The 13000-nt window shown below is 50.0% G+C and overlaps 1 protein-coding gene across 4 annotated transcripts in view; it reads left to right on the top strand.

Annotated features, from left to right (window-relative positions):
* The first annotated feature begins 12051 nt into the window (after positions 1 to 12051).
* XPO6 (exportin 6) overlaps positions 12052 to 13000 on the top strand; it is a 61379-nt gene continuing 60430 nt past the window's right edge. For all 4 annotated transcript variants that reach the window (XR_008312038.1, XM_053276718.1, XM_053276717.1 and 1 more), the window contains exon 1: positions 12052 to 12918. Coding sequence is in view for 3 of the 4 variants with exons in the window: in XM_053276718.1 (XP_053132693.1) it covers positions 12916 to 12918 (3 nt within the window). In the remaining variant the exon portion in view is untranslated. The remainder of the gene's footprint in view (positions 12919 to 13000) is intronic.

The following is a 13000-nucleotide window of genomic DNA, read 5'->3' as shown; positions in this document are numbered from 1 at the left end:
TACAACATGGAGGCACCTGCACAGAGCATGGGTTAGGGCTGCTGACCTCAAATGGCTCTCTGTTGCATCCACTTTCAAAAGTGATGGACTATGGTATGAGAGACTTTAAAAAACTGACATCGTTATGCTGGCAGGGACTGGTATGATTGTGCTTAATTATCAAGGGGGGGGGACTGGGGCTGGCCCTGGGGGCTGCCAGGAGAAGTGGCTCCCCTCCCACACACTCTTCCTTTAGGAACCTAGGAAGCCGCCTTTTACTGAGTCAGACCCTCGCTCTGTCTAGCTCCATATTGTCTACACAGGCTGGCAGCAGCCAGAGGTGTAGATTTTGGGGACTTTGGGGCCCAGGGCCTTCACAGCCCCTGGAGCCCCTCAAATCCTCTTTAGTCTGTCCTGGGTGGTGTGGTCGCCCAGCCAAGCATGATGATGCTTAACAGGGGGGCGGGGTGCCTCCAAAGGCCTTTCGGCCCAGGCTCCAAAATTATCCTGGTGCACTTCTGGCAGCAGCTTCTCTAAGGATGCAGGCAGGCGTCTCTCTCAGTCCTGTCTAGAGATGCCAGGGAGTGAACCTGGGGCCTTCTGCATGCAAAGCAGATACTCTACTACTGGGCTATGGGTGAGCAATGCCATGCAAACCCACCAAAGTCTGGTTCCCAGAGGATGGTTCATTTCTGTTGATCAAGCTGCTGTTAAAAACAGAGAAGCAGCCAAGCCAGGTTTTTTCGAGTCATTGGCAAACTTGGTAGGAACATAGGAACATAGGAAGCTGCCATATACTGAGCCAGACCCTCGGTCCATCTCGCTCAGTATTGTCTACCCAGACTGGCAGCAGCTTCTCCAAGGTTGCAGGCAGGAGTCTCTCTCAGCCCCATCTTGGAGATGCTGCCAGGGAGGGAACTTCTGCTCTTCCCAGAGCGGCTCTATTCCCTGAGGTGAATATTTTATAGTGCTCACACATGGAGCGTCCCATTCATATGCAACTAGGGTGGACCCTGCTTAGCTAAGGGGCCAAGTCATGCTTGCTACCGCAAGACTAGCTCTCTTATTCACTGAACATATCTGGACAAGACTCACAGCTAAAATCCTGCTGAGTCTTCTCCGGGCCCATTCAAGCTTCCAAAAAGAAGCTCCACCACGATATCTGCCTCGAATTCCTCACATTTGAAGGCCGAGAGAGTCCATTCTTACCGGATTGCCAAGATTCCATCGCCTCCCCCACTGCCCAGGCCCAAGCCGATGCGACGGCGTTTTGGAAAGCGTTCCGAGAGCTTCAGGGAAAAGCACTCGTTCTGTTCCGAGAGTTTGTTTTGTTGTGTCCGCTCTGGAGAATTTCGATATCAGTCAAGAACACCGAGGCCTTGAAATGCCTTGGGCTAATGGGGTTGATCTTACAGCTGCAGGGCCCGGGTGTCTGCATAGAACGTGGGCTAAGTGCTTGAATGCACAAACAACAGGGCCCAAGTGGATGCTGTCCTTGAACAACAGACTTTTCTGGCTGGTAGAGAAGGCTCAGGAAAGAGCTGCTTTCTGCAGAGTAGAATCAGTGGGTGGCTTCATACAAGCGGGACAAAATCCCACTCCTAGGAGCATGCCCTCCTCCCAGCAGGAACGTCTGACTCAGTATACGGCAGCTTCCTATATTCCTATGTTCCTTTTTAGATGCCCGGTGAAGACTTTTCTGTTCTCCCAGGCTTTTCAACATGTTCTGTTCTATTGCAATCTTTTATTTTAATTGCATTTTTTTACTCTGTGAGCTGCCCAGAGAAGATTTTCTTATGGAGTGGCTAATACATAAAGTCATGGTTTGTTTTTATTTGTGATCCCCAGAGGAAAAACCCTGCATCCTAAGACGCTTTGGTGAAGGATCCCTTTTTAAACAGTCTTCCTCCCACAAAAACATACACACATCAGGAGAAGACACAGCCTCAATGATTTCTTCTTTGCTGGCTGATTTGGGGTGACATATGTGTCTGGGAGACTTCAGACCCTGGACAGCTCCCAGGGCCAGCAAGAGTCCAGCGACTGGGTTCAGGACCTTGGACAGCTCCACACAGGCAAGGCTGAGCTGGAGAATAACACCTGAGCAGGTAAGAGGTTCAAGCCAAGGTCTCTGGAGTTTACTGCAGGCGTACCTAGGTTGCTGCTGCCTTGTCAGAGGGGTTAGCCACATCCTTTCTCTTGAGGAGTAACTATAGCCTAACTCCAGGTGCTGACTCCAGAGGAACTGAGGGGGCCTCCACCAACTGCTCTTCAAGGGGCTCTTCTGAGCTGGACAGGAACATAGGAAGCTGCCTTCTACCGAGTCAGACCATTGGTCCTTCTAGCTCAGTATTGTCTACCCAGACTGGCAGCAGCTTCGCCAAGGTTGCAGGCAGGAATCTCTCTCAGCCCTATGTTAGAGATGCTGCCAGGGAGGAAACTTGGAACCTTCTGCTCTTCCCAGAGTGGCCCCCTCCCCTGAGGGGAATCTCTTGCAGTGCTCACACATCAAGTTTCCCATTCATATGCAACCAGGGCAGACCCTGCTTAGCAAAGGGGACAAGTCATGCTTGCTACCACAAGACCAGCTCTCCTGGATAATGAGGCCAGAACTGTGTCCTTGGAAGATGGAGCGGGTACCAGAAGCAGCCCTCCTCATTTGCCTGGCACAGGGGGTTCCAGTGGACTGAGGGCATCTTAGGTCTGCGCTGTTGGAATTTCCCATTACAACGCATTCCCACCTCAACTGGGGTGGTTTGGCCCGACCCCGAACTGTCAAACCGAACCAGCTTGAAGTCGAACTAGTTTCATTCCGGACCTGTTCACACACCCCTACTGCCTAGCCTAGCTGCAGGCGTTTATTTTCACATTTATATCCCACTCTTCCTCCAAGGAGCCCAGAACAGTAGACACAGTTATGCTTACCCTCTCAACAACCCCATGAGGTAAATTAGGTGGAGAGAGACATGACTGGCCCAGAGTCACCCAGGAAATTTTATCCTAGGACCGACAAAAGGAAGTACTTTTTCACACAACGTATAATCAACCTATGGAATTCTCTGCCACAAGATGGGGTGACAGCCAACAGCCTGAGTGGCTTTAAGAGGGGTTTAGGTAACTTCATGGAGGACAGGCCTATCAATGGCTACTAGTCTGAGGGTTGTAGGCCACCTTCAGCCTCAGAGGCAAGATGCCTCTGAATACCAGTTACAGGGGAGTAACAGTAGGAAAGAGGGCATGTCCTCACCTCTTGCCTATGGGCGTCCCAGAGGCATCTGGTGGGCCACTGTGTGAAGCAGGATGGTGGACTTGATGAGCCTTGGGCCTGATCCAGCAGGGCCTCAGCAGGGCTGAGGTGGGATTTGAACTCAGGTCTCCTCATTCCTAGTCCAACATTCTAACGACTACACCACACTGGTGTTAAGCATGCCTGAGGGTGCCTAGCCCCAAACCACCTGTGAGACTGGCTCTTCAGCTACTTGACTTATTTATTACATTTCGGCCCTGCCTTTCTTGCCTGCCGGAATTCAAGCCCGCGTACATGGGCGTCCCCTGATAAGGCCCCCATCCATTCACCGGCCAGATGTAGACCTGCTTAGCTTTCGCAAGGCATCTCTGTCACATATCCTCAAACCCCACCCCACCCTGGCACCAGGACGTCTCCCTTCCTGAAATCCAAACACGTCCTGGCAGCAGTTCAGGTGCGCCATCTCCGGGACCGACCCAGACTGCAGGCAGCACCACCAACAAAAAAGTTTAAAATTTAATGTGTCAGCTAATGGGGCAGAGAGAGAGAGAGAGCAAAATTCAGGTGGTAACAGGGGAAACGAATGTCTGCCGAGGGTTGGAGGAGAGCAAACAGAGAGATGAGGCCCCCCCGGGATTCCCCTAATTAGTTCCGGGAAGCAATGGATGGTTTGCCCAAAGGCACCATATTCTTGCTGGTACAGGGAGAGCTTCAACACAGCGTCCCTTTCCCCTGGGGAGCTGGGCCCCTGCTGCGCATTGATGAAATTTCATAAGTATAGACTGAGTCATTCCTCCAAAACCACAAGAGTTCTGGGAAAACGCAGAAGAACCGCTGTGGTCTCGTGCCAGGTGCCCACATAAGAGACCATCGCTTGCCCGCCCGCCCTCTCCTCCCCCCACCCCCCGCTTTCCTCCAGTGTAAATACAATACAGAACTCAATAAAAACCCATTAGCTTGATCACAGTCTCGGAGAAATGACGAGGTTTTAATAGCCGGGTGGCTGATTTTGCATGGCCGCTTGGCTGCGTGTCAGTATATTTCAGGCGCTGTCATTTGAATAATGGGAGATTACAGGACTAAATCTGGGCCACCCGGTAGACACTGTACTGTCTCCATGGCATCCCTGCCGTGGGCACTTTTTTTGGACTTCCCGGGGACTAGAATTTCAGCAAAGATGGAATGGGTTTAAGGTAGCATGAAAAATGGAGCGGGGGGAGTTAAGAATGTAAGAACAGCCTTCCTGGATTAGGCCCAAGGTCCATCTATCTGGCCCATCTAAACAGCATCCTGTTTCCCACAGTGGCCCACCAGAAGCCCTCTCCTGTTCTTGCTCCCCTGCAACTGGTATTCGGAGGCATCCTGCCTCTGAGGCTGGAGGTAGTCTATAGTCATTCAGACTAGCAGCCATTCTTAGACCTGTCCTCCATGAATTTGTCTAAGCTTAAAGGCATTCAGGCTGGTAGCCATCACCACACCCCATGGCAGAGAGTTCCACAGAGTAATGATGAGCTGTGTGAAAAAGTAATTCCTTTTGCCCATCCTAAGTTTCCTGGCAATTGGTTTCATGGGATGACCCCTAGTTCTAGTCTTGTGAGAGAGGCAGAAAAATCTCTCTCTCCACTCTTTCCAAACTATGTATAATTCTATAGACCTCTGTCTCTCCTTAAGTCACCTTTTCTCTAAACTAAAAAGCCCCAGATGTTGTAAACTTGCCTCAGAATATTAAATCTAGGCCCCTGAGTACCTTCCTTATGAGATTCTGAAGTATACTATCATAAAGTAAATGGAGGCAAACAGGGCCTTCTGTAAGGGAGAAGATCTGCTACCTCACATCAGATGTCCAAAGAAAGAACCTGTACCCCAAGTTCTTTCATTTTCCTCTCTCTCTCTCTCTCTCTCTCTCTCTCTCTCTCTCTCTCTCTCTCTCTCTCTCTCAAATTCCAAACTACTTTGTCTACTGCATCTCTGCTTCTTCCTCATCAGTTGGATGAATTTTCAAGCCCTGTTGGGTATCTCATTCAAAAGCACAGAGAGAGACTCCCCACTATCAGGAGCTCATCTCTTGACTATTTGTGTTCATTGATGAAATATACGCTGACCATCCTGGACTACTAAGACGCAATCTGTCTAATAAAAGAATGTTCAGTAAGCAACATAATATTGCATGACATTTATTTGTTTGTTTGCTTTGACATTTATATCTTACTCTTCTTCCAAAGGAGCCCAGAGTGATGTGCATGGTAATATTTATCCTCCCAACAACCCTGTGAGGTAGGTTAGGCAAAGAGACAAGTGACTGGCCCAGCGTCACCCAGTGAGTTTCATTCGCTGAATGGGGATTTGAACTGGTTCTTCCCATTCCCAGTCCAACACTCGTAACCACTATGCCACACTGACTATAACAAGAGACATGCTTGAAAAAAAATGTTTATGGTTGGGTAGTTGTATCTGAAACCAGTCTGTTCCTCAGAAAATATATTTTTCTGCTTCAGCCTAATTTTAGTAATAAGCATTTGTTGATAAATTTCACCAGAATATCAAGACCAGACAGTGACTGGAGTAACCCATCTCCTAACTGAAACACGGACATTTTGTGTATTTGTACACATATATTATTTATTTTTCGATTTCTCTAATGCCCTTCCAAAAAAAGGCTCAGGGTGGTTTATACAAAAACACAATTGTGTTACAGCTAGGAAGACAGGCTGCTGCAATCACGGGCTCTGAGTACCCCCTGGGAGCTTCAAGGGATTCAAGGGATAGTACCCCCTGTTGGGAACTCATAGGGTGTTAGGAGATGGGTCAGGATCAGGGGTGGAGCCACCATTGAGCGGGAGGGTTCAAAGAACCTGGGCCACCAATGAATTGGGCCGTGCAAGACGCCCCTTGTGCGTGATGTCACATGCACATGGGTGTGGCCCAATCTCTGGAGGGTCCGTCCTAGCCCTCCAGAGCTCACTTCCAGCCAGGGTTTGCTGGCTGGCTGCATTATTTTCCTTCCTCTCCCTCCAGCGAGGGAGAAAAGGGGAAATAATGCAGCCAGCCAGCAAACCCTGGCTGGAAATGAGCCCCAGAATAGAGAACTCGCTCTGAGCTCTTCGGAGCCCTGGACACACCCTGTTTGCATGTGACGTCACATGGGGCCGCGGCAGTGGGGCAGAACCATGGGAATTTCGTCCCATGAAATTGATTGCCGGGAAATCTAGGACCCATAAACAGAAGTACTTTTTCACACAGCGCATAATCCACTTGTGGAATTCTCTGCCACAAGATGTGGTGGCAGCCAACAACCTGGATGGCTTGAAGAGGGGTTTGGATAACTTCATGGAGGAGAGGTCTATAATTGGCTACTAGTCGGATGGCGATAGGCCACCTCCAGCCTCAAAGGCAGGATGCCTCTGAGTACCAATTGCAGGGGAGCAACAGCAGGAGAGAGGGCATGCCTTCATCTCTTGCCTGTGGGGTTCCCAGAGGCATCTGGTGGTCCACTGTGTGAAACAGGATGCTGGACTCGATAGGCCCTGGGCCTGATCCGGCAGGGCTGTTCTTATGTTCTTAGCAGGGACCACGTTTCCAGTGGCTGTGTCACTGGTCAGAATCCGAACAAAGCATAACGTGGCAAAACCAACCAAGAATTGGTGCAGACTGGATAGGCATTCTGGGGCGGAGGAAAGGGAAGGCACTTCCTAGTTCCCAGGATCCACATGGGCACTCTCCTTCCCTGGTCACCACTGTTTGCATGTCCTCCGAAGTGACAATGGGAGGGGAGCTGGTCTTGTGGTAGCAAGATTCACCAGTAAAAGCTTGTTGCACATGTGACAGCCGCATTTAACCTGCTTCCAGAACAATAAAGCATCCTTTGATTGAACTGCATGTTCCAAGCAAAGCCCTAAGTGCCTTTTGCTGACAAGACTCCTTATAATTCAATAAGTGTTTATATAATCCCTCTTCGGTACAATCAGATCTTTAATTGCCTAGTCAGAGTTATCGGCTTTGATCTTGCAGGCTGCTCCTGCTTGACCCTATTCTTAGCCTCTCGGCGAACATGATCGAATTAAAAACAACAACACATCACTCAAGTTTCCTTTTGGAGATTTAGACAGAACTCTCAAAAATGCTTGAAGATCAGCTGCTAATCTTCGGTAGTGGACTAATCTGAAATGGAAAGTAGCAGAGCTGGCTAAGCTAGTGGGACTCAAAGAGCTTCTTTAAAGGAAAATCCAGAACTGTCCAGTGGAATATGGGTGTGGTTCACAAGCATAGCCTCCTGCACTGCTTCAGCACACACCAGGGCATTTTCCTTGTCTGCTAGACTTTGTTGCCTAGAGTCACAGACCATGATTTTTAGAAGTCTACACAGATTGGGATAAAATCTTTAGAACTGGGGATTCTTTCATGGTAAAATATGAAGAAAATATTTCTACAAGAGCAAATATAGATGTTACAGTATAACTATCCTGAAAGATGAACTGGAATCTAACCCGGGCCTGCTTGGCTTAGGCCCCCCTCCAGCTGTTTTTGGACTACAACTCCCATAATCCCCAGTCAAAGTGGCCAATAGCCAGGGATTATGGGAGTTGTAGGCCAACATCTGCAGGAGGGCCGAAGTTGAGCAGCCCTGGACTAAACAGACCTTAGGGGTCTTCTAGTCTAACCCCCTGCTAAGCGCAAGAATTTGCTACAGCATCGCTGACCAGCCTCTGAAAACTTTCAACAAAAGAAAGCACATAAGAACAGCCCTGCTGGATCAGGCCCAAGGCCCCTCCAGTCCAGCATCCCATTTCACACAGCGGCCCACCAGATGCCTCTGGGAAGCTCACAGGCAAGAGCAGAGGGCGTGCCTTCTACTACTAATACATGAGGCAGACTGTTCCACTGGCAAACAACTTTTACTGTTAGGAAATGCCACCTAATCTCTAGCCTGAATCTACTTCCTTGTAATTCCCACGCCCTGGTTCTAGACCTGAGCTCAACGACAAAGGAGATGAACGAGACTGCTACGTCTTCTACATGACTGCCCTTCAGGTATTTGAACACAGCAATCGGATCTCCCCGCAGTTTCCTCTTCTCCGGGCGAAACATGCCAGCAGCTTTAGTCATTCCTCACAGAACTGCTTGGCTCCATCTGCCCATCTCTGTGGCCCACCTCTGAAGTCATTCCAGTATGTCAATGGCCCCCTTAAAGTGTGTTGCCCAGAACTGGACACAGGGAGGTGAGCTGGTCCTGTGGTAACAAGCATGACTGGTCCCCTTTGATAAGCAGGGCCCACCCTGGTTTGCATTTGGATGGGAGACTACATGTGTGAGCACCGTAAGATATTCCCCTTAGGGGATGGAGCCACTCTGGGAAGAGCATCTGCTTGCTTGCATGCAGAAGGTTCCAAGTTCCCTCCCTGGCAGCATCTTCAAGATAGGGCTAGGAGATCCCCCTGCCTGCAACCTTGGAGAAGCTGCTGCCAGTCTGTGTAGACAATACTGAGCTAGATGGACCAATGGCCTGACTCAGTATAAGGCAGCTTCCTGTGTTCCTATTCCAAGTGAAGTCTGACTAGCACAGAACAGAGTGGAATTACTACCCAGCTCCTAACAGCAGCTAGGATGTGTCTAGCACATACGTGAAAGAAGCCGACGCTGCCATCTAGGCTGGGCCCGTTAAATTGCATTTGGAGCATTACACTGATGATCAGCGTGACATATGGCAAGAGCTCTGAAGAACATGAAACAGTTGTACATAAATGGATCTGAAAACAAGCCGTCAGGGGCATAACTATAATAGGGCAAGGGGAGACAGTTGTCTGGGGTCCCACTGCTTTGGGGAGCCGTCCCAGAGGCAAGTCACTTGACTGACTCCCCAAGCCATGCACCCTCCCGGGCTTCCTTCAGTTGTATTCATCCTCCGAAAGTGATGTGAGTGTTAAGTCCTGGAGCTGCCAGAACAGCATCTCTAGGACCATTAAATGACTTGCATCGTCCACAATTTACAAAACCTTTAAAAAAATAATTTAGGGTGATGTTCTATTGTGGCACATGGGATATTCACTCCATTCAGGAGTTTAACTCCATTCAGGAGTAAAATGGCTGGTGCTACATCCATCAGACGTGGGGGACGTGGTCTGACGCCCTGTCCAAAAAAGGGCTCACAGTCTAAAAGGAAATATAAGGTAGATACCAGCATCAGCCACTGGAGGGATGCTGTGGTGGAGCTGGATACGGAGGTTTGCTCTTCCCCTGCTAAAGAGAATCACCATTTTGAAAGGTGACTTTTTGCTCTGTTAGCAGAAGTCACCTATACATTCTTCTCATTCATTCATTCATTCACTCATTTCATTTATATGTTGCCCATCCTAAAGCAGCTTGGGGCGATTTACATTCACAATTCAAACCATTTAACATATTAACATTAAACATTAAAAAGCAGTTAAAACCGTAACAACCCCCCCCCATTTTAAAACTATGTAAAACCAGTTAAATATTATTAAAAGCAAGGCTGAAAAGATGGGTCCCCGTGGCCCTCTTGAAGGCCTCCAAAGATGATAAATGGGACGACAACTGAAACCAGATGGTGGCCATTCAATTTCTATTGGGTGACAGTATTAATGACTAGAGCATTTCAGAAGACATATTCAGGACACAGCAAAACAACACAACACCCTCGCAGAGGCATGACAGTCCTGGTTTGCCCCCACCCATGTCGATGCTTGCTTGCTTCTCTCCTGCGCCACAGGCCAATGGATCACACGCAGGTCCCTACAACACAGTTGGGAGTTTGCCACCATTAAAGGTTTCTCATTCCCCACCTCACTCTCGGCAGCTACTGCAGAAAAGGAAACCAACCCATCAAATGGCCACACGGTGTCTCCCTCTCTGTTGAGATCCAGACATCGGCTTATATTGGGATGGGGATGCCTCTGAGTACCAGTTGCCGGGGAGCAACAGCAGGGGAGAGGGCATGCCCTCACCTCTTGCCTGCGGGCTTCCCGGTGGCATCTAGTGGGCCACCAAAACAGAATGCTGGACTACATAGGTGACAGTCTTGGGCCTGATCCAGCAGGACTGTTTTTATTTATTTATTTATTTATTTATTTATTTATTTATTTTTATTTATTTACTGGGCTTCTAAGCCATTTTCTAGGTGTTGCTGCTGCTTCTCCAAAGGTAAAAAGGTAAAGTGTGCCGTCGAGTTGGTGACGACTCCTGGCACCCACAGAGCCCTGTGGTTTTCTTTGGTAGAACACAGGAGGGGTTGACCATTGCCTCCTCCCACGCAGTAGGAGATGATGCCTTTCAGCATCTTCCTGTATCGCTGCTGCCCAAAATAGCAGTAGCGGGGGATTCAAACCAACAACCTTCTGCTTGCTAGTCAAACAGGTGTGCAAAACTGTAAATACACCTTACAGTCACATAATACAGATTAATTACAACTCTAAAACAATTAAAATGCATTCTGGGGCTAACTTCCAAAAGCAACTCTGAAATAGATTCTCCTTTACTCAAGGTATTTGGAACACAGGAGGCTGCCCTATACTGAGTCAGACCCTTGGTCCATCTCGCTCAGTATTGTCTACACAGGCTGGCAGTGGCTTCTCCAAGGTTGCAGGCAGGAATCTCTCTCAGCCCTCTCTTGGAGATGCGGTGGGGTGTGGGGGGATGCTGGGCTCCTTTTGCAGGCAAAGCAGATGCTCTAGGGAAGAGACTAAAATGAATTATTTCAGTGCCCACTGAAAAGCTCTGGTTCCTTCCAAAGGGCCACAGGAATGCATGGAATTTCTGGACAGCGTTGGCCCTTTGGAAATGCAATGCATTCCACAGCCATTTAGAAGGAGGGACATAGGATGCTGCCTTCTACCGAGCCAGACCTTTGGCCGTTCTAGCTCAGCATTCTCTACACCCAAGCCTGCTCAATTTAGGCCCCTCCCCAGCTGTTTTTGGACTACAACTCCCATAATCCCCAGCCCCAGTGGGCAATAGCCAGGGATTATGGGGACTGTTGGCCAACATCTTCTGCAGGATGGCCGAAGTTGAGCAGCCCTGGGGCAGCGGCTTCTCCAAGGCTGCAGGCAGGGAACTTGGGAACTTGGAAAAGCCGCTGCCAGTCTGTGTACAATACTGAGCTAGATAGACCCATGGTCTGGCTCTGTATATGGCAGCTTCCTATGTTCCTAACCTGCTGCTCTTCCCAGAGCAGCTCCATCCCCTACAGGTAATATCTTACAGTGCTCACACATGTAGTCTCCCACTCAAATGCAAACCAGGGTGGACCCTGCTTAGTCAAGGGGAGAATGAAAAAAATTCTCTCTCTCTCTCTCTCTCTCTCTCTCTCCCTATATATATATCATATATATTACAAATTTATTGTATTATTTATTTGATTTCTATACTGCCCTTCCAAAATTTTGTGTGTGTGTGTGTACAATTTTATTTTAAAAATTAATTTTAAAATAAATCCCTCCGAGGGTCTTATGCAGAGATGGACAGAAAGTGTATGTGCGGGACAGAAACCTTTCCCACAACCACCTTTTCTGAGAAAAGCGGCTGAGCCCAGGTGTGCGCATGCTCCCTGAGACCTCCTTAGACGCCACGCAGCAGGTGAAGGGTTAATACCGCTTTCTCTTTCCACCCAACCCCACTTGAGACGAGGAGGGGACCGAGGACGGGGAGGGGCGGGGCGAGCTCGCGCCTGCGTCCCTCTCTCGCGCGCGGTGGCGTCACCGGCCCCGCCCCTGATCGTCATACCTGATTGGCCGTCCGCTCGAGGGCTCGGCTCGTGCGCCGCTTCCGGTGAGGCAAGCGGAAGCGGAAGCGAGCGAGGGGGCTGGGTGGGCGGGGTCGTGGAGGACTGTGGGCGGGGCGGCGGCGGCGGCGCTGGTAGCCCATCCCCTCCCCCATCCTGGAGGCTGAGAGGAGGAAGAAGAAGGAAAGGAGGAGAAAAGAGGATGCGCGTCCTGGAAAGGGCTTGACGGCGGCAGCTTACGCGGCGGGGTGGCGTGCTGAGGAGGGGGCGAAAGCAGGCGAGGAGCAGCAGGCCCTCTCTCGCCCCGACGGACGGACGGACGGACTGACTGACGGGCGGGCCTCCCTCCTCTCCCCCACCCACCGTGAGGCACCCCGCCTCCCCCCCCCGCAGGATATAGGACTCCCCACCCCCCACCAGGCGAATTATAGGCCATAGTCTTCCCACCTCATCCCCCCCTTGAAGGGAGTCTCCTCTCCCCCTCCCCCCACACTCCCTGCCCCCTCCCCTCCCAGTCCCCGCCCCCACAGTCCCTGGCCCCCTCCCTGCACTGGGGGTCTGCCCCCAGATAAGACCACTAGGTCTCTCCCGTTTTAGAATTCGTTTTATAGCTGCCCCCCCTCCCACTTTGCTCTCCTACTTTCCCAAGCACTCCCCCCCCCGCAACACCACATGGGGGTGGGCTGCTTTGTTTTGAGAATTGATCTGGAAGCTCCCCCTGCTGCTGTCTAGGGAGCTGATGGGTTCCTGAAGCCAAAGGTTGGGAAGGTGTATCCACCTCCGTTTTGGGGAGAGGGGCTTTTTTAAATTTTTCTTTTCAAAACCATTTACTCCAAGGGAGGGAGAAGGCCCTCCTAGGAAACTACCTCAACTATGAGCTGAGCAAGGAAAAAATAATTTTTTAAAAGCCAAGCCCTATCAGCCAAAACAACAACTCCAGACATCCTAAGTCGCCATGGTGAGTTTGACAGCAGCCTTTGGGCTGCTTCTGGGGTGTGGTGGGTGGGTATCTCTGTGCAGTTTACTTCAGGGAATTGGAA

The sequence above is a fragment of the Hemicordylus capensis genome, chromosome 13 (genome assembly GCF_027244095.1).
Source record: "Hemicordylus capensis ecotype Gifberg chromosome 13, rHemCap1.1.pri, whole genome shotgun sequence".
In the NCBI taxonomy this organism is placed as follows: domain Eukaryota; kingdom Metazoa; phylum Chordata; class Lepidosauria; order Squamata; family Cordylidae; genus Hemicordylus; species Hemicordylus capensis.
This window is presented reverse-complemented; position numbering and strand designations above follow the sequence as displayed.